Source organism: Heptranchias perlo, chromosome 1 (assembly GCF_035084215.1).
Source record: "Heptranchias perlo isolate sHepPer1 chromosome 1, sHepPer1.hap1, whole genome shotgun sequence".
Classification (NCBI taxonomy): domain Eukaryota; kingdom Metazoa; phylum Chordata; class Chondrichthyes; order Hexanchiformes; family Hexanchidae; genus Heptranchias; species Heptranchias perlo.
In genome coordinates, this window is record NC_090325.1 from 48,212,949 (window position 1) to 48,234,380 (window position 21,432).

At 40.4% G+C, this 21,432-nt stretch overlaps 1 protein-coding gene across 4 annotated transcripts in view; it reads right to left on the reverse strand.

The window, feature by feature from the left end:
* Positions 1-21,432, reverse strand: part of kiaa1328 (KIAA1328 ortholog) — a 218,122-nt gene that overhangs the window by 151,244 nt on the left and 45,446 nt on the right. For all 4 annotated transcript variants that reach the window (XR_010962905.1, XM_067984483.1, XM_067984492.1 and 1 more), the window contains one exon: positions 7,422-7,540. Coding sequence is in view for 3 of the 4 variants with exons in the window: in XM_067984483.1 (XP_067840584.1) it covers positions 7,422-7,540 (119 nt within the window). In the remaining variant the exon portion in view is untranslated. The remainder of the gene's footprint in view (positions 1-7,421; positions 7,541-21,432) is intronic.

A 21,432-nucleotide genomic window follows, 5' to 3' on the forward strand; every position in this document is an offset into this window, starting at 1 on the left:
TTGCTTGGTAAAGACAAATGCAAAGTACTCATTTAGTACCTCAGCCATGCCCTCTGCGTCCATGTGTAGGTCTCCTTTTTGGTCCCTAATCGGCCCCACCCCTCCTTTTACTACCCGTTTACTATTTATATGCCTATAGAAGACTTTTGCATTCCCCTTCATGTTGACTGCCAGTCTATTCTCATACTCTCTCTTTGCCCCTCTTATTTCCTATATCACTTCCCCTCCGAACTTTCTATATTCTGCCTGGTTCTCACTTGTGTTATCAACCTGACAACAGTCATATGCCACTTTTTTCCGCTTCATCTTATTCTCTATCTCTTTTGTCATCCGGGGAGCTCTGGCTTTAGTTGCCCTCCCTTTCTCCCTTGTGGGAAGGTACCTCGACTATACCCGAACCATCTCCTCTTTAAAGGCAGCCCACTGTTCAATTACAGTTTTGCCTGCCAATCTTTGATTCCAATTTACCTGGGCCAGATCTGTTCTCATCCCACTGAAATTGGCCCTCCTCCAATTAAGTATTTTTACTTTACAGTGGTCAATGTCCTTTTCCATAGCTGCTCTAAATCTAATGATACTATGATTGGTGCTCCCTTAATGCTCCCCCACTGACACTTGCTCCACTTAGCCCGCCTCATTCCCTAGAACCAAGTCCAGCAATGCCCCCTTCCACGTTGGGCCGGAAACATACTGGTTAAGAAAGTTATCCTGAACACATTTCAAAAATTCCTCCCCCTCTTTGCCCCTTATATTATCATCCCAGTCTGTATTAGGATAGTTGAAGTCCCCTGTTATCACTACTCTATAGCTTTTGCACCTCTCAGAAATTTCCCTGCAAATGTATTCCTCTATATCCTTCCCGCTAGTTGGTGGCCAATAGAATATACCCAGTAGTGTAATGACACCTCTTTTATTTCTTAACTCTAACCAAATAGATTCTGCCCTTGACCCCTCCTGGACATTCTCTCTCTCCAGCACTGCAATATTCTCCTTAATCAATACTGCCACCCCCCTCCTTTCTTTCCATCCCTATCTTTCCTGAACAATCAATCCTCATTGAAATACATTGGAAATAATTTGCATAAGAAAATGACACCCAAAAAAAGGAATCTCCAATGAATGTCTCAGTATTTCCGTTAGCTTTGTAAATGTTTTGCTTTTTAGGTGTTTAGCAAGAAGAATCTTCCTCAGCCTGCTTCTTCGGACTTAGATGGTTCCTACCTAGGAATTGTGCCTACATGTACATCAAATGCTATTGGTAAATCTAGACAGGTGCTTGCTGGTCCATCCCTAGCACCTCATCTTCAGTGTGACCTGGGCCAGTATTTCCCAAACCACAATGTTCTCAATCAAGTTCAGCGTTTCCTTCCATATCTTTCCTGAACACTTTGTATCCAGGAATATTTAGTAACTAATCCTGCCTTTTTTGAGCCAGGTCTCCGTTATCGCTACATCGTAATCCCATGTGGCTATTTGCAGCTCACCAAACTTGTTTACCACACTTTGTGCGTTTACACACGCACTGCAAACCAGTCTTAAACTTTCTTGTACTCCATCTTAGTCTGATCCCACCTAATACCATACTATTTCTAACTCTAGTACTATCTTTCTCTCCCGATCCTTTGTGCCCATTTTTTCTCCTATTATCCTACTAAAGCTGATCCCTGGGATCAGCAGGAGATGTTTGACAAGCAAGCCCTGGGGAAGCACCAGAAAGGCCACACAATAGTGAGAAGGCATGGGCCTAGTAGTGGGCATCTCTCCCTCTCTTTCCTCCCTTATTTTTTCTAACCTGAAAATATGCCTTCCGATATGCTCTTTCTCCTCACAGTGCTGAGGATTGAGGTTGATTGCACAATCGTCTAAAAGAAAAGAAAGAACTTGCATTTATATTGCACCTCTCATGACCTCAAGGTGTCTCAAAGCACTTTACAGCCAATGAAGTACTTTTTGAAGTGTAGTCACTGTTATAATGTAGGAAATGCGGCAGCCAATTTGCACACAGCAAGATCCCACTAACATCAATAAGATAAATGACCAGATAATCTGTTTTAGGTGTTGGATGAAAGATAAATATTGGCCAGGACACCGGGGAGAACTCCCCCGCTCTTATTCAAAATAGTGCATGGGATCTTTTACGTCCACCTGAGAGGGCAAATGGGTCTCGGTTTGTCTAATTCAATCTTTTCCAGTACTGTGGAACTGCTTACCCTCCTCCCTCAGTCTTTAGGCTTTTAAAACCAAAGCTCTATATCACCTAATCACTATCTACTTATTTATTTCATCTTTTTCTCCAGCTTGGTGGTGCTTTGCAGTACAGACCTCTTCCCTTCGCCTTGGTTTCTCAAAATTTAAAAAAACAATTCCCCTTTTCCTCATTAATTTTCTCCCTCCCCTTCTGAAGGCATGGACTCCTTAATAATACAGCATTCCACAAGTACAGTTTGCCCTCTGACACTGAATCTAACCACTCATTATTCATCTGTGAGCTACCATGTGAAGCATCACACCCAAGCTGAATCCTGTACTCATCTAACGCCTACACACATACATTTCCAACAGGTGTTGGATAGCAATCAGGAGCGAAAATCCAAGCTGATTTTCTCTGCCCTAAACCAGGGATTAAAAAACCAATTATAGCAATCCTACTGCCACCCCTGGCTGAGACCAATGACTCAGAACAGACTGGGGATCAAAACTGTGAACCTTCCTGGTCTAGCAACTCAGCCATTTTCTGGACAAACTGACTGAGTCATCAGTGGAGCTATTATGCTCATTTAAAACTTTTTTAAAAATATAAAGTTGCCAGGCATTAGGGTATAAAAGGTTCTACGAAATTCATTGTCTACACAAAGAGTTCATCTGAATTAGTCACAGTTGATCACCACCAAACTACCTCCCTTTAGCCTATTGGAGCAGGGAGCCACGTTCTCCATGCCTTTCAATGCTTGCAGTGATAGCTCAAACAAATGAAGGCAATAAAAACTTCAGCATTTCCTTGTTAAAAGGCCAATACAACCAGTTGCAGCTTGGTTAAGAATTATTAAAGCTCATTACATATGATGCTGAAAGAGCTTAATTCAACCTCTAAAACAATCTGAATTGAACATCAAGAGGCAGTTTCTCCCTTTCTGTCATCTGATAATAGTGATCATATGAAATATCGATTTTGCAGGATTTTGTTCCTATTGGCAAAAGATTAAAAGCAAAATGAAGTTTACATAGTGCCACACAAAATCACTACTCTGTTGTACTGAGATTATATCCATGGCTATTCAAGCACCTACTCTAAGTAACACTGATGAGCTTTTATATTCCTGTTGATTAAGGTTACCAATATAAAAAATGTAGTTAACATAATGGAAGAAATCACCTTTTGTCCACTTGAGTAACAGCTACAAGATAAACTAAAGCACATCATTTATCCCTATCTGAATTAACTATACAGACTGCTGAACAAGTGTAACAAATCGAGTCTATTTTGCTTTTGTTGTAAACTTTATGCACTTTTAGATTACCATTAAGTTCCACGTGGTCAGCAATTTATGTTACAGTTCTATGGTTTTCAAATGATTTCGAATTAAAGCTGTGATACTGGTTAACTAACTTATTTTAGAAAAAAGATTGACTGGCCTAAACGAAGCAGTTGGAACAATACCCCATATGAATGGGACTATAGGGACAGCTCAGTTACAAAGGTGGCATATATCAATGATACAACAATTATTCCCTGCACATTAAAAATAGAAGAAAAATACAATTCTGGATACACAAAGTATTCAAATTTTTAAAAAGCTCAATGCTAAATAAACGAATAGGGCAGAAAATCTGTAAAGCTATCAAATCTTTTTAATATCAACTTGCCAAAATACATATAGAGCCACTGCAAAGCTTTATTTTAAAACCTGCTCGTAATTTATAGTAATCATGTCTCTGGTAGCACTGTAAACACATCAACACAATAGGATAATGGCACGTTTAGTAAAATTCAGCTCACACCTTTGCAACTCACAGTCTATTTCATTAAATTACATGTTTCAAAATTGTATCAAATAAATTTAAATTCTTATTGCGCAGATAATTGTAACAAGCTGTGTATTATGGCTCCCAGCTCTGGATTGCTTCTTTTTAAAAATAAAATCTTTCTGCTGTCAAGTTAAACACAGCCAAAGTATGTGAGCATTGGACTTATGTTTTACTTTCCTCAATAATAATCTGTTAAATATTCAATAAGTAGTTATTATAATGTAGAATAATTGCAAAATTTCATATTAAAACATGCAAATAAGTAAAATACAAAAGCTTTTTCCCACCCTCCCAGTTTCTCTCCCTTACTGCTCCTCTCCAAAAGACTTATGTGCTATTTCATGGACAACATTGGCCCTACCCTTTTGTATTTGAACAGTGTCAGCATGCTATTTATTCATCCCTATCCTCTTCATATGTCAACGCATATGCATTTCTGGTAGGATCAGTGAATAGCAGGCAGCAGGAACAAAGCTGGTTGTTACTCTGTTCCACTGTCAGCCAAGGATTAAGCCTGAGATACTTTAAGAAAGTGTGTGTTTGGGGGATAGAGGTGAGGGAAGAAATGTCCTTTCAGTGTAAAGTACAACCACAGCACCCCATCCCCTTCCAATTTAAGCAAGATTTTTAAAAAACACAAGAAAAAGTAGACTCAGGAGGGGCACTCAGCCGAGATCAGCTACAGGACCAATGAAAGAGGAGCTTCATCGGAAATCCCGCTTACTCCCATTCTTTTTCACTGTGGATACTGAACTGGACTGGTAATATTCAGTGCTAACCGAATTGTGTTTTTTTAAAAACGTATAAGTTTCCCTTTCTACCTTTAAGAGCACAGCGGAATAAAAACCAAAAATAAAGTCAAAAGCTGCATTTATAAAGATGAAACACACATATGCAACTGGTTCCATTTTCACTTTACTGTCAATTCTTTATTATATGTAATCAAGTAACATAGTACCAAATTGAATTACTCAGGTTAATATCCCATATGTACCAACAAATTCTGATAAACCCAAGTACTATAATGTTTAGTTATAGATTTTTTTTTTAATATTATGGGTATGGGTTTGTGGAAATGTTATTCTTCATACACGTATGCATTTATCCAAAATCTATCAGCTGCATGTTTGTGTGAATAAGGAAATTATAAACGTACGCCCTTATACCTACTCTGTGCAATAATATACACATTCAGAATCTAAAAGTAGGAACTCGACCAAAGTACTGAGCAGCAATCCATATAAATTTCAAAACTAACATATCAAATTCTTGCTAAATAATTCTGATGTATATATCTCCCTCATTAAATCAGAGCATTTCATGCAATTAACTACTTTTAGGGTGCTGTTAATTACACAGACAGACTCAGCAGCCATTCTGTACCAGCAACACTGTGAATGTAATGAATGATCAATTGGGTTTTCGATTGCATTGACTGAAGAAAAAATGGTGGCCAAGACACCAGAACAATTCCTTGCTCTTCAAATATTGCCATGGGATCTTTGCCATACACCTGAACCACCAAAATAGTCTAATGAGACCCCTGACAATACAGCACTCCCTCAGTACCACATTGGTATGAGGCTCGAACCCACAATCTTCTGACTCACCAAGAGCTGAATTCTAATCATTGTTTGTGTTTGTATGGTCAAAAGGTGCTGTTTAACATAGTCCCTTCTCTTAACCTTCTGGCATGTTTTCACATTGGCACATCAAAATTCCATGAAGTATCAGGGAAGAATGGGTTTGCACATACAGTGGCCATGTCAAGGGCACATATTTAAAATTAATCTAAAAAATGTAAAAATTTGCTTTGTTTACAAGATCGAAAGATAGATACACTGAAATTCCAGGGAAGATAAGGTAAGCCAAGTGGTATATCTCAGCTTATCCACCCAGAAAGACCCTACAATTCCCTGAACATACCCACCCCCCCGCCCCCCAGTCCCAGTATCTAAGTTTCTTAAATGATTGCAGGATTTTTGCAACCCATACCCTACTCAAAAGTCCGTTTCATGTGATAAGTGAAGAACTTGGGGGCACCATTCCAAAATTTGCCCTTTACTAGTTTACAGTGCCCCCTTGTCCTGCTTTGTGGTTTAATCTTTAGTTCAATATTTACCTTTCCTATACTGTTTGTTATCTTACCACTGCTGCACACCTTGACATAAATCCAACAAGCACCAACCATTTTCTACCCTTTAGCCAATTTCTCATCAACTCCCAGGTTTCACTTAGAATCCCCACCATTTTAAGTTTAAGTCGAACTCTTTTTTGCAGAACTTTTGCTCTTAGGCAAATCTGAGGTTAAGTAGAGAGCATTTTTTTGTTCCTATAGAACTATGGAAACTTCCGTAAACATTTGAGCAGCCTGTAAATCCCCAGCTCCTCCCCAAGGTCAGAGGAAACCAGCAGGAAATGACTGCCTTTCTCTTATTTAGTTTTTTTTGAAAATGTGGAACAGAAACTTGCATGTGTGACACCTGAAGTGTGACAGACTTTTATGTATAACTTTTTATTGTACTCAATTGGAGTAATATTGTGCAGTTTTCTGGTTGCACCATCTTTAAAGCAATAAAACAGTATTAGTACTGCTGCCACATTAAATCAGTCACTGTCTGCTTTGTGGCATGCCACAAATGCAACGTGCCACAGCAAATGGAGCAGACAGAATAACATATTTACCCTGTGGAAGAATATGTTTTGCTGTAAGACACAACATGCATATTTTGTGATTAGGCAAATGTAATAAAACTTCAAATCATTTTACATGGTACAGATAGGTCTTGCAACCTTAAACTGAGATTTGAATTTAAATAAGCTTCGCTACAACCTGAATGTAAATTTCCCCAATATTTATGTCAACTTTGTTTGTTTTACTTAATATCCCTCAAGAAAGAAAATAACTCTCCCACTGCCTTTTCCTGCACTGGCAAAGCAGTGCACCAGATCTCCAACACCAATTTCATAAAATCTTCAGCATGAATTACTCAATCATTTTGGAGCTTCAATTATATTTACAAATAGGAACTCAGATATCAATTCTGTTTTACCAAAAGAGAGAGTCTTAATGAGGATGTTTTCTCCTGACCCTCTGGGCAATATACTTTGTGCAACCAAGCTGCTTCCAGGCCTCAGAGCAGCCTGGGATAAAAACTTCCTTACACTTTCCAACTTGCAGCGGAATCTAGTATGGTAGAAATAAAACTAGTATCTCACCATTCCCAAGTCACCTCCAATAGGTGCTCAAGGAGAATGCTCATCAACTTGACAAGAATTTCATCAAATAAGTTTACCTTCTGCAGGTGGTAACATATATCTAGCTCTTCAGTTCATATAACTCTTTGCTGCCCCCAATAATTCCATCATATCAATTTGGGAAGTTTGAGACTTACCTTTTGCTTATTGCTGCTGTACTCAGGCAAGGACTGATTCAGTTTCTCTTTCTGTTCAGACAAATAACTCTGGTAAACACTCAAGAGTTCTTGGCATTTTTTATACTGCTGCTGCAAGGGTACGAAGTGAGTCAAAGGAAATAACATAATAGGGAGAAAAAGTAAAGCACTGAAAATTTTACTTAATGCTATTTCAATGATGAGACATTTCAAAGAAACTATTTTCCCTTCAAAACAGAAAAGAAGCTCTCATGAGGGCAGAAGCCTTATCCAGCATAAAATGGATTTACAAATCATAGTACAGCACTCAAACTTGGCAAGTGTACAAATTATGAATGGTACAAGGAATTTTACACTGATTTAGGAAACATAATTTCATCCATAGTCATTTCCAAGACATGATGAGTTTAAAATGAAAATAAAATTGCTGAGAGCCAGGAACTGTATTTATGTTGCATTTTATTTTACATTTTTCTAAATGTTGCATAGAGGATAGCATAACATCAGTTAAACAATGAATGAACCAGGCTACAAAACACATGCACTATGCCCTGTTGGTTCACAAGTTGTTTAAATGCAGCAGCACACCAGAATTTATGCAATGTTACATTTATATAATGAACAAATTAGTTATAAAATTTAAAACATTTGTTTGTATTGAGAGAAAAAAAAGTAACCAGAATATGTCAGTGGAAAGAATATGGCAGCTGCATGCAGCAATTATACAATTTATTCAATGATCTGTGGTATTACAGCTGCGGGCTTTCAATGACTGGTGAATGGTTAGATTTTGATATGTTTTGGTTATGTTTCAGGATTTTAAAAAAATGTTTGAGTATTTGTTTTTTTAAATAAAAGATAAATAAATTACATTTATACGGCACCTTACATATCCTCATGATATCCCAAAACGCTTCACAACTAATTAATTAATTTTGGAAGTGCAGTCACTGTTACTATGTACGCAAACTCTGCAGCCAATTTGCACAAGAGATAAATGATCAGTTAATCTGTTTTTGATGTTGAGTTGAGAAAGGAACATTGGCATGGACACTAGGAGAACTACTTGCTCTTCTTTAAATAATACAATGTCATACAATAGTCACAGGATACATTTCAAAATGGTTGGAAATAGTCCTTTGAAAAAGAGGCATCAGACTGGTGTTATCAGATTGCTCATGAGGCCCCTGCCACTGTGCAAAGAACTATACACTCGGAGTGCTGTACTGTTGCAGGTGCTGTCTTTCAGAAGAGACGTTTAACCAAGACAACAATGCAGCACTTCAGCACTGTATTGTACTTTGTACAATGGGTGTGTTCTAGTGGATATAAACATTCCTACTGCACTATCTGAAGAGCAAGGAACTCTCCCAGTGTTCTGGACAACATTCCTCCCTCAACCCAACACCATCAAAAACAAAGTAACTGGCAATTCACAAGATTTGCTTTTGTGGGACTTTCTATGCTGCGACTGCACCTTAAAAGTAATTCATTGCACGTGAAGTGCTTTGGGATCTGCTGAGACAGCAGTGTCCAAGTTTTTGTCTTTGTGTCCCACATTGGTGTGTACCATGGAGTTTCACGGGTAACATAAAACATTTAAATCAATGTAACCATTAATTTGTGTATATGTCACATAGCTAACAGATTTTGGTGCACTAATTTAGAATTTATCCATCAATGAGACAAACAGCTCTTAAATCAGAACTTTCCAATCCTCCAGGCCCACAAAATTCAAACAAGATAAACCAGCAAGTAAGAAATATAACAGTAAATAGAACTGAGCTGCCTGGACTTGGAAGGTCAGACTTCCAGGGTTCTGCAAACGCAGGTTAGACACCCCTATCCTGAGAGACTTGACAAGTAACTTTACAAATGCAAGTTCTTTACCTCATACGTGGTAGAATATAATGTGCGCTGCAATCGTCTTCATAATTATTTAGCAGTCTTTTTTAGGGCAGTCATGGGGAATACAGCAATACAGCACACTTAGCATATTAGTTTTTCATACCTCCTGGCAGCTGATTACAAAGTAGCATTGCCAGTGGATACAGGTTGCTATCAATGGGAGAACTGGTATGTGGCAGGACACACAAGGGAGAGTAAATAGGGTGTTTTCCACATCTAGCAGCTGATTATAAAGTGGCACTGGTTGAGCCCTGGGGTAGAATGCCTGCATACTCAGTGTGGGAAGTAGTATGTGGCAAGATACATAAAGAAAGAAGAATGAAATAAGTTTAGTAATATTAAATCAACAATTTGCATTTATACAACATCTTTAATGTAGAAAAACATCAAGGTGTGTAATAAAAAAAAATGGACATTGAGCCAAATGAAGTATTAGGAGGGATAACCCAAAAATTGGTCAGTGGTGGGTTTTAAGGAGGTTCTTAAAGAAGCAGAGGTAAATGGAGGGGTTTAGGTAGGGAATTTCAGAGCGTGAGACCAAAATGGCTAAAGGCCAATGGTGGGGCAAAGTGGAGGCTGTACAAGAAGCCAGAGTTAAAAGAATGGAGAGTTTGACGGGGGTGGGGGTTGTCGGGTTTGAGGCGATAAGGAGGGATAAGGCCATGAAGGGATTTAAACGCAAGCATGAGAATTTTTAATTTGAGATGTTGAAGGACCGGGAGCCAGCATAGATCAATGGGCATAGGTGTGATGGATGAGCGAGTCTTGGTGGGGGATACGCGCAGAAGAGATTTGGATGAGTTAAAGTTTGTGGAAGGTAGAGGGTGGGAGGCCAGCCAGCAGAGCATTTGAATTGTTGAGTCTGGAGGTCACAAAGGTATGAATGAGGGTTTCTGCAGATAGGCTGAGATAGGGGCAGATGCGATGAAGAAGATATGGGTTGTGTCAAATAGAATGCCAAGGTTGTGCACTGTCTGACTCAGCCTGAGAAGTAACAGGGGAGGGGGATGGAATCAGTGATGAGGGTATGATTTGGGGACTGGAGCAAAAGATGATACCTCTTTGGTCTTCCCAATGTTTAGTTGGAGGAAATTGTGACTTATCCAAAACTGGATGTCGGACAAGCAATTTGACAACATGGAGGCAATGATGGAGTAGAGCTGGGCATCACCAGTATAAATGTTGACCCCAAGTTTTTGGACGATGATAAGGAAGAGGAGAGAGCCTCCAGAGGCAACGGTGCAGGAGCAGGAAGAGAAGGCATTGCCAGAGATGCTCCAGCTATGATTGGATAGGTTAGAGTGGAACCAAGAGAGGACAGTCCCACGGAGCTGGAGAACAGAGGCATTGGAGGTGATCGTGCGGGCAACCATGTCAAAGGGTGGAGAGAGGTCGAGAAGGATGAGGAGTGATAGTGTATCATGGTCATAGTCACAGAGGATTTCATACGTGACTTTGGTTAACCTTTTGTAGCTAACTATATACAAACGTCTTGTATTTCTGCTGAGACATCTGAGGCGAATAGCATAGATTGATTTAAGGGGAGGCTAGATAAGTACATGAGGGAGAAAGGAATAATAGGATATGCTGATAGGGTTAGATGAAATACAGTGGGAGGAGGCCCATGTGGAGCACAAACACCGGCATAGAACGGTTGGGCCAAATGGCCTGTTTCTGTGCTGTAAATTCAATGTAATTTCACCCTGTCATATTTTCTACATATGTATGTACTTGTTAAATCAATTTTGAAAGATCAAGAATATTGTGCTGTCTACTTTATAAAAGTAATAGAGATTAAAAATCAAAACATGGTTTCGTGTTAAATTGTATACTTTTCCCATTTTCCCTTTCAGCTGAGAGCATAAAGAGGTCATGAACACTTCAGTGATTTACCAAACTAATGCCACTCAATCTCAGCTGACTGGACTGTAGAAGAGTGGCAACCCTCCAAAAGTGGGGCGCTCACCTTGAGCCAAGGTGGAAACTATCAAATCCTATCATAAATGTGGTTAGTGGGATCATGCACCAATCAGACTCAAGCCTCTTAAAATCAGAGAAATATGAAAGTGAGTTACTGGTTTGCTCAATGTCGATATGGAAGACTGTTATACTCAAATTCAAATTGTACAGTCAATTCCACTCCTCCCAAACCAATGTAGTCTCAGAATATTTTGACAGAGGGCTAATAATTTGACCTAAAAGGCCAGCCATTTGTTAGTTGTCAAATTTGACTCATGAGAACCAAACCAAACCCAGTTGTTAATTCTGCAATGGCTCACAAACTGCGTGTAGTTGTTTGCAAAGCTTGTGTTGAATGTATAAACCTTTTTATATTTTCCACAGCAGCACAGCCACATTATTTCAAGGACATTGTACAACACACACACTCCTCACTCATTTCTGTCCCTAAAGTACCCTGAAAATAATCACTTCAATCAAAATTACTTCAATCAAGCAAAGGTTATTGCTGTTGTGAAATTATCTGCTAGTCTCTGCAGGCATTCTCTCCAAGCAACACTTAACCCACCAACATAATGGCTAATTTCTTATCTGATACTGTATGTTTAAGAATAAAGGGAGCAGATAACTACAATAAACCAGCCACAATTTCTATCTCTCGAGTTATGGAAATAACATTTCAAGCAAAGCAAGGCACTAATTTTTGCTGCCGAACCTGGTTCGTAAAATAAAATATCACATGATATTTGAAGCCCCAAGATGTGGAAAACTATCTTTCTAAATTCGACTAAAAAGGTATTGAGAGGTAGAACACATAAAAAGTGAGGTTTTCTATTACAGTGCAAAACATGGTGACTGCTGCCCTCTGCAGATCATCTCAATGAATGACTCAGACTTGGCCACTTAGCTTTTGTTTTCTAATGTAGACTGATATACTAATATATCATTTTCATTCCAAAATGTCCTCTAAACAAAATAGTACACACAAAATTATATATACTAGCCAATCTACCATGGCACTGCACATGGTAAATCAGAGAATACAGTCAGTCTCTTACTTGTCTGTTGCCTTCATGTAGCTGTTTCTCTCTGGCTCTCTTCTGCTTGTGTGTCACTTCTCTTTTATTTCTCTCCTCTTAACTCTTTTTCCTTCTCTCTCTGTCATCTTCTGATTCTCTCTCTCTCTGACTTTTTCTTCTTTTTTCAGGTAGGTGGTGTAACATGGAAAGGAGCCACCAACGGCTGAAGGGCTGCATTTTACAGGTGAGGATCATGGGGAAAATGCAGCCCTCAGTGGTTCTCTTCCCATCCGCTCTCCCAATCATTCATGCTTCCAACATTCCCTAGCCCTTCAAATTCCCAGTACACCATCCCATTTCTTCTACCCTTCATTCCTAGCGATATCGCTCACTTCCCCTTCCACCAAGGCCACCAAGTCCTGAAAGCTGCATATGGGGTGCAGTAGCAGGGAATGTGTAGCCCTGGGTAACCCTTCCCAATCACTAGTGCTTCCCACCACTCCCTTGCTCCCATCATATCTCCTATCCCTTCACCTTCCCACTATCTCCTCCCCTTCCTACTAGATTCCTATCACTACCTCTACCTCTTCTCCTTCCCCTTCAAACCACCCAATTAAGCCCTGTATCCTCCCCTCGCCTTCCTCCGCTATCATTCATCCAACCCTTAAACCTCCATCCACTTTCCCCCCAACTTTCACTTTCTCCCCCAAGGATAGATAGCAAGAAGCCAGAAGCTCACTCACAGTCAGCCTGTTTCACTCCTTCCTTCCTCCTATTCCTATCAGTTTCCCTCAAAATTCAACTTACTTTTTTAAAAAAAATCAAATTAGAATGAAGACATAGGCCAAATTTCCTTAGCAGTTTCATCAGACACCCTATCATAACCGCTTGAGAAAAGCTCAGGGCCCTGACACACAGGATCCAGACAATGGCTAGGAAATCCAGCTTTATAAGGCCTTATAAAGAGCAGAGCCTTCATTTGCCCATTATGAGACGAGCCATTTCAGAGGGGAGGAGCCAGGGACTCCCTGCACACGGAGCTCCCGTTTCTCCAGCTCATAAAAGGACTTTGCGTAACACTGGAGGCTGGTAAGCCGAGTGAGATGGAGCTTACAGATATCCAGGAGGGGTAAAGTGGGAAGCGGCCTTGACACAAAGAACAGGTCAATTTTCTTTTAAAATTAGTGGAATCAGCCACCTGAGTAAAGGGAGAACTGCACGGGGTCTCTGAGGTGGGGGCCTTGTTACCCGCCCCCCCCCACAGATGGCATGGGTGTCCACCAGCCCCATGCAAATGAGGTGTTCTCCCACTGACCCCAGGAACTCTGGCAGAATCAGTGCTAAAGGGCATAGGTGATACCAACATAAATGCTGGGATAGTGGCCTCTGGATTTTCAGGCCACTGTCCGTCTGTCTTTCTCTATCAATCTATCGGTCCATCTCTCATATATATGTTAGCGGTATCAGTTTCACGGGTATAAGGAATTAATAATTACTTTTTCCAACTATCAGCAAAACACAGGTGGCGCTAGTTGTCATCAAAACTTAACTGATTTACTTTGAAGTGAGCTACCATTAACATGAATTCTCTCTCTCTCCCCTCAATGCACTTTCTAAAGTTTAGAGAAACCAAAAACATTTTTTCTCATTCTTTCTCTCACACACACAATTTTAAAACTCAAATTTTTAAAATTTGTACCCTTGTTTTCCAAAATTATTTGCAAGAAAAGCTTAGTAGAAAGCAATAAAAGTTCAAGAAAAATATCCTATAGATATTACGGACTGAACGGTATTGATGCACCTAGGAAATTAGGCACACTGCATATGGTCAGACTACACAATCCAAAATGACTCTCGGAGTCACAGAAGTAGGCAAAAATATCACTTCTAAGTCCAGGCTATTGTGGATGCTACAGGCGGAGAAGACACAAATCTTGAAGTCCTCTGTTGAGGCAGAAAACAAATTGCATCACTCACTATAACAATTAGGCATGATGTGGAGATGCCGGTGATGGACTGGGGTTGACAATTGTAAACAATTTTACCACACCAAGTTATAGTCCAACGATTTTTATTTAAAATCTACAAGCTTTCGGAGGCTTCCTCTTTCCTCAGGTAAACAATTAGCAGGTGGCGCGCAAAGAGCTATTTTACATTAAATTTAAACAAACTTTGAAAATAACTAATCATCTTTCCTGGGAGTGTAAGCTCCTTAATCAAGTGTTTTTCACTAATTTTACATCAAGGCCCGCCATCATAAACAGTATGTAATCCTTAAGGGCAATTCTCAGGAATGCTCCAAAGTGCTCTAATTGTAAGGAATATAGGACTACATCCATGGCATGCCACAGTGACCTCTAAAATCGCCATCGGCAGTTATTGAGCAGAAAGAAGAAAAATCAAATGGATTGATATTGCCATTTAAATAGGCCTTGTAGCTTTGATTGTGCCCTTTCATTGTCTTATTGATCCTAGAATAGCCCCATTTCCTACTTGCATTCTTTTGCTATCTCTCACTGGTCAGCAAAAATAGGAGGGATAACCGCATCAAATCCTATCTCTGACAACGCACTGAGAACGGACTCCCTGAAACACATGGAGCCACAAATGTGGCCACCAGGCCATAAGTTTCATGTGCAAAGACTGATATTTGGCCAATTAGTTTCTAATATCACCACAGGTGAATTTTTAATGATCACATAAAATGAGTATTAAAAATACGTATAGGCAAGTCTATATTGAATTATGGGAGTTCATGAGGGAAGGACATTTACTACATATGCAGTTTGCTCCCACTGTGACCCAGTTGAGGGAGGAGCACAGAGATATACTTTGCTGAATATAGTTCCATACTTGGGGAAGGTGGGCGGGAAACAGAAAGAGACAGATCACACGGGAGTAAAGAATTAGAAACGGTTTCTCAAATACTAAATTCTTTACTTCTTAACTAAAATTTCACACAATTTTCCCTTTTTAAATTGTATATTTTCATGGCAAGTATCGTAAAAATACTGCTTTATCCTATTAGTATAAACTTGCTCAGAATTGCCATTTTCTCCCTTTTTAAAATTGCTGGATTTTCATGCAGAATTGTTTTTTGCTGTTAATTCTGTAGCAATTGAATGGGAATGTATAGCCAAAAGCCTACTTTTGATCCCTCTAATCTATGGACTGTCCTACCTTAAAAAAGTGCAATACATGACAGTTAAAAAAGTGAAAAGATAACTGGGTTTTTAAACTGTTTTTATTAGTTTGTCACTTAAAAAGTGGGCAAGGGTTACACATTAAGCACCATAACACTAGGGCACATCATTCGTGAAAAAAGTGTCACTTGAAGTTGCTAATGTGGTCAAAATAATCCTTCTCAAAAGAGCTCACACTAACCAACCTACATTTTACAGGGAATAATATAGCAGGTAATGCATGCACACAGCTTGTGTTAAGTGAGAAACAACATTTCATTCCGACATTTTCCATCTTCACTTTAAACAGCATATCATAAAAACATGCAGTAAAGAGTGAAACAATAGATAATTCTTATTTGAGCGAGATGACTGTGATTCATAACTTTGTACAGTGAAATAGCTATAAATGGACTGACCTGATCAATGTGCTTTATACACCTTTCCCTTTAATGATTCAATCACTAAGTGCTGGCATCAGCATGCTGAATTGCTCAGCAACATCATCTGCATTACTGCTATGTATAAGAGCAGCCTTTTATCTACAGAACTTAAACAATAGTAGCATTATAAACATTCCTGAACGTGACCCTTTAGTAGAGGATACAGATTAAGAAACAGTGGTATACATAAACCCATGGTGTGACACCAAATAATCTGCCTAAGCAGTGGGCACAGATGTTATGTGGCATCCTCAGCACAAATGGTTTATTTGATACATGCCACCTGCTCTGCAACGTATGTTCAATTTATACAATTTGTAAAGTAATATGTTCATTTTTTTCCAGTTTTTGTGGGACTTGCTAGTGTGCCTAGAAGCACAAAGGTTTACAGCACAGAAGAAAGCTATATGGCCCATCATCTATGTGTCGGCTCTTTGCCAGAGCAATCTAAAACTATCATTGTATCTTTCTCTGCTTCAAATGTTTATCCACTTTTCCCTTAAAAAATGCAATGGTCTCTATTTCAACCACTCCCTGTGGCAAAACATTTGATGCTCCAACAACTCCACATAAAGAAATTTCTCTTAACTAGTCTCCTCACACTCTTAGTGACAATTTTATTTGATAACCTCCTCACTGATGCCCCCAACCAAGGGAAATAGTTTTTCCCTCTTCACTCTATCAAAACTCTTCAGAATTTTAAAATCTGTTTATTTCTTTCCTTAGGCTTCTCTGCTCCAGTAGAAATAATCTCAATATCTCAGGTCTCTCCTCCTGACTACAGTTCCTCATTCTTGGTACCATCATGAAGAATCTATTGTGTCCAGACTCAATGGCTTTAATGACTTTTCTACAATGGGGCACTTGCACTTTCAAGGAATTATTTGATCTCTGTTCCTGCACAGTCTTCAGCAACTTTCCATTAAGTGCATACTCCCATTCCTTGTTTCTGCTGCCAAAATGCATTACTTCATAGTTCCCTACCTTAAATTTCACCTGCCACCTGTCTGCCCAGTTGACCTAGTTATGTCCTCCTCATTGTTTACCAAAACCCTACATTTGTGCCATCCACAAATTTCGGGATTGTGCCTTCTATGCCCAAATTGAATCATTTATATATTCTGAGAATGTACACAGACCCAACATTGACTGGGGTAAACCACTTCCAATGCTTTTCCAATCCAAGCAACACCCATTAACACTAACCTTTTTACTTCCTGTCCTCATGAAAACACAATGGCAATTTTTCAAAGTGCAAAGCTTCATTTGTCACTCATGTTACACTGTTTATTGCTAAATAAACTACCCTTCAATAAAATAGCCTACATTCTTTCCAGCAAAGTTACCTCAAAAAGTTATTTTGATATTTTTTACAAAGAAAAATTCTAGTTACTTTCAACATTGCTAAAAATGATTTCCCTGGCTGTTATTGCTTCACCAACATTGAACAGTAGGGGTGAAGGGGGGGGGGGGAGGCACCACTTATGATGTCACTCATAAAAAAATTGCAAGTTATCATCACAGATGCATTTTGGAAGCAGTGATTGCTCTGGGAAGCTTCATGAACACATATCTGTTAAGCAAATTTAAACATGCGAAAATGCTGCTTTTTTAATCATTTGTAACTTTTTAATATTAACGAGCAGATCTTCCATAACATCACTCACAGTAAGTTGGAGGATATGTGCTCTTTAAAAATTGGAGTGTTTATGCAATGTATAGGACAGCATCAGGGCCACTGATTTAGTGACTAAATAAGTCAAATTCCATTTGCATCAAAAAAAATATACCTTTACTGCATGCATTTAATTTTTATCCCATACCAATTGTAGGGCTGCGAGTGGACAGTAAGATGATATGCAAGATATACCAGTGGGGTCTATATATCTGGTATGCAGAAGTGCTGGGTTGGGGAATGGGGTTCAGTGGCATGGGAGATGGTCCTATGCTTTGGCAGCACTGGGGGATGGCCCTGAGCCGTGGTGGGACATCTGGGGTTTTACAGCATGGGGGGATCCTTTGGTCTGGCATCACCGTGGAGGAGAGAATTTGCAATTTGGCAGAAGTCAAACTAGGATAAGGAAAGATGCGCTGCCTGCCCTTAGCTTAATATGCTCTTTGAAGTTAACAATATTTATTTGTAATTTGAAACCAACAAAACCTGTAATTAATATAGTATGTAATTTTCTTTCATATACACACACACACTCTCCGCTTTAAAGGAACGCAGTATAAACTTTATCTGAATAAAGCTTTTGAAATTTGTCTACTAGCTTTTCTTCAAATAATTCTGAAAAGCAATCAAATAGAATCTTCGCTCTTGGTCTCTTAACAAAATCGATCATTTGGCTACCTTACATGCTGTTGATGCATCCTGGGAAATTGTGCATACTGCACAGATTCAGACTGCCTTCAGCTAACACAGTCACTGTTACCGTCAAAAATAAACAATCCAAGCCCAAGCTTTTGGGAGAGGCTTCAAATAAAAACTTTCATGCAACTAGTAAAAGACACAAAAGACAATTCAATTAATAGATGGTAGTGCTTGTTGGAGGCCAATCATCTCAGCCCCAGGACTTTGCTGCAGGAGTTCCTCAGGGCAGTGTCCTAGGCCCAACCATCTTCAGCTGCTTCATCAATGACCTTCCCTCCATCATAAGGTCAGAAACGGGATGTTCGCTGACAATTGCACAGTGTTCAGTTCCATTCGCAACCCCTCAGATAATGAAGCAGTCCGTGCCCGCATGCAGCAAGATCTGGTCAACATCCAGGCTTGGGCTCATAAGTGGCAAGTAACATCCATGCCAGACAAGTGCCAGGCAATGACCATCACCAACAAGACAGAATCTAACCACCTCCCCCTTGACATTCAACGGCATTACCATCGTCAAAACCCCCACCAACATCCTGGGGGTCACCATTGACCAGAAACTTAACTGGACCAGCCACATAAATACTGTGGCTACAAGAGCAGGTCAGAGGCTGGATATTCTGCGGCAAGTGACTCATCTCCTGACTCCCCAAAGCCTTTCCACCATCTACAAGGCACAAGTCAGGAGTGTGATGGAATACTCTCCACTTGCCTGGATGAGTGCAGCTCCAACAACATTCACGAAGCTCAACACCATCCAGGACAAAGCAGCCCGCTTGATTGGCACCCCATCCACCACCCTAAACATTCACTCCCTTCACCACCGGCGCACTGTGGCTGCAGTGTGTACCATCTATAGGATGCACTGCAGCAACTCGCCAAGGCTTCTTCGACAGCACCTCCCAAACCCGCGACTTCCACCACCTAGAAGGACATGGGCAGCAGGCACATGGGAACAACACCACCTGCACGTTCCCCTCCAAGTCACACACCATCCCGACTTGAAAATATATCGCCGTTCCTTCATCGTCGCTGGTTCAAAATCCTGGAACTCCCTTCCTAACAGCACTGTGGGAGAACCTTCACCACACGGACTGCAGCGGTTCAAGAAGGCGGCTCACCACCACCTTCTCAATGGCAATTAGGGATGAGCAATAAATTCTGGTTTTGCCAGCGATGCCCACATCCCATGAACGAATAAAAAATAATGCAATCATATCATAAATTATGTAATTTTTTGAATGTATTTTGTTAAAAACCTGATTTAAAATTTGGAAAGATGCTAAGAAAAATGGTAGACTAGTTCTCCTGTTTTCTTTTATTGGTAGGTTCATTCTCCTGCATGGCCATTCATAATAATTTGTTTTCATAAGTCATCAGTAGATCATTGATAGTTTTCTATTGCTCATATTTCTTTTTAAAAGGGTCAAGTTACACAGGAAGATGGGAGCAACACATGATGGGTTGGAGGTGTGGTAGGGAGAGGCTGTCCAAGAGATGCTACAACACGGGTGGCTAAAAGAGAATTTGAATCCAAGGGTCAGGCATGGAAGGACTATGGGGGAGGGGGACCTGCAGTCATCAGGAAGCAACGGTTAAGACTGGCATGGGGAGGGAGTGGGAAAAGTTGTGGGAGATAGGGTGTGGGGACACTGATGCCCGGCTGGCTTTAGAGGCTCTTGTGAGAAGAGGAGTGTTGGGAGCACACAGGGAAGCATTCAACGTGGAGTCTGGAAAGTGAAAGTACTCAAGAAGTTGAGTCTGGGAGCATGAAGCACGGAGGGGCTTAACAACTGGGGGGGGGGGGGGGGGGGGTGGGGGGGGGAGGCGGCGGCGGCTGGGGCATGACCAGTAGAAAGCCTAGGACATGGGAGTAGTCTGGTGTGCTTAGAGTTTGTAAAAACTGGAAATGGTTGCATGGAGGGGGAATTACCATAAAACCATAAGAGATAGGAGCAGGAGTAGGCCATTCGGCCCCTCGAGCCTGCTCCGCCATTCAATGAGATCATGGCTGATCTGATTTTTACCTCAACTCCACTTTCCCGCCTTTTCCCCATATCCTTTGACTCCCTTGCTGATCAAAAATTGTCTAACTCAGCCTTGAATGTATTCAATGACTCAGCCTCCACAGCTTTTTGGGGTAAAGAATTCCAAAGAAGAAATCCCTCCTCATTTCCGTCTTAAACGGACGACCCCTTATTCTGAGACTATGCCCCCTAGTTTTAGATTCCCCCATGAGGAGTAACATCCTTTCAGCATCTACCCTATCGAGTCCCCTCAGAATCTTGTATGTTTCAATAAGGTCTCCTCTCATTCTTCTAAACTCCAATGAGTATAGACTCAACCTGTTCAATCTTTCCTCATAAGACAACCCTTCCATACCCGGAATCAACCTAGTTGAGTTTCTGGAATGCTAACGAAGCAGCAGAACACTAAACAAATGGGAGAAGGCAAGTTTTGAGAGCAAGGAGGGGTAGCTGAGAGCACTGAGGGGAGAGCAGGGGAGTTGAGGCAATGAGGGGTGGGGTGGTGGAGGCTAGAATCACTGAGGTGGGACTGAAAGCAGTCCAGGATAAATGGTTTGCCCCAGACTATGGACCTTGGTCCCAAGTACTGGCCTACGCCTGGGAAAGGAGCACAGGCACCCATCAGATACACAATAGAGATGTTACGCTATAGCACTGCACAGTTGGTAGCAATGGCAATAATCAGAAGATTCAAGCAGTGAGCATGGACTTCAATGGAGAAGGCACTACCGTAGAGGCTGTGGAAATAGAGAGTAGGCCAGAGGTGTCACAAGGAAATGAGTGCAACTGGCGTGTCCATCGCATCTTTTGGAAGCTAATTTCACTGGAGAAAAGTCCTGAAACTCTAACAACTTTTTTAAATACATTTTCAAGCCCACTTTTGCTTGCAGTTCCATCAAACAACATGTCCCTCCTTGGCAATCAGTATCACCATAAAGTACTCCGGATACTTGAATTATTTTATTTTAAATGGGTTTTTTTGGTACGTGAAGTATATAAATATCTCACTTTTAACAGTAGGTGAAAAATTCAAACTGAAACCAACTTCACAAAATGATTTGACTGCTCATTTCCTGCTATTCATCAATTTGGGACCAGTAGC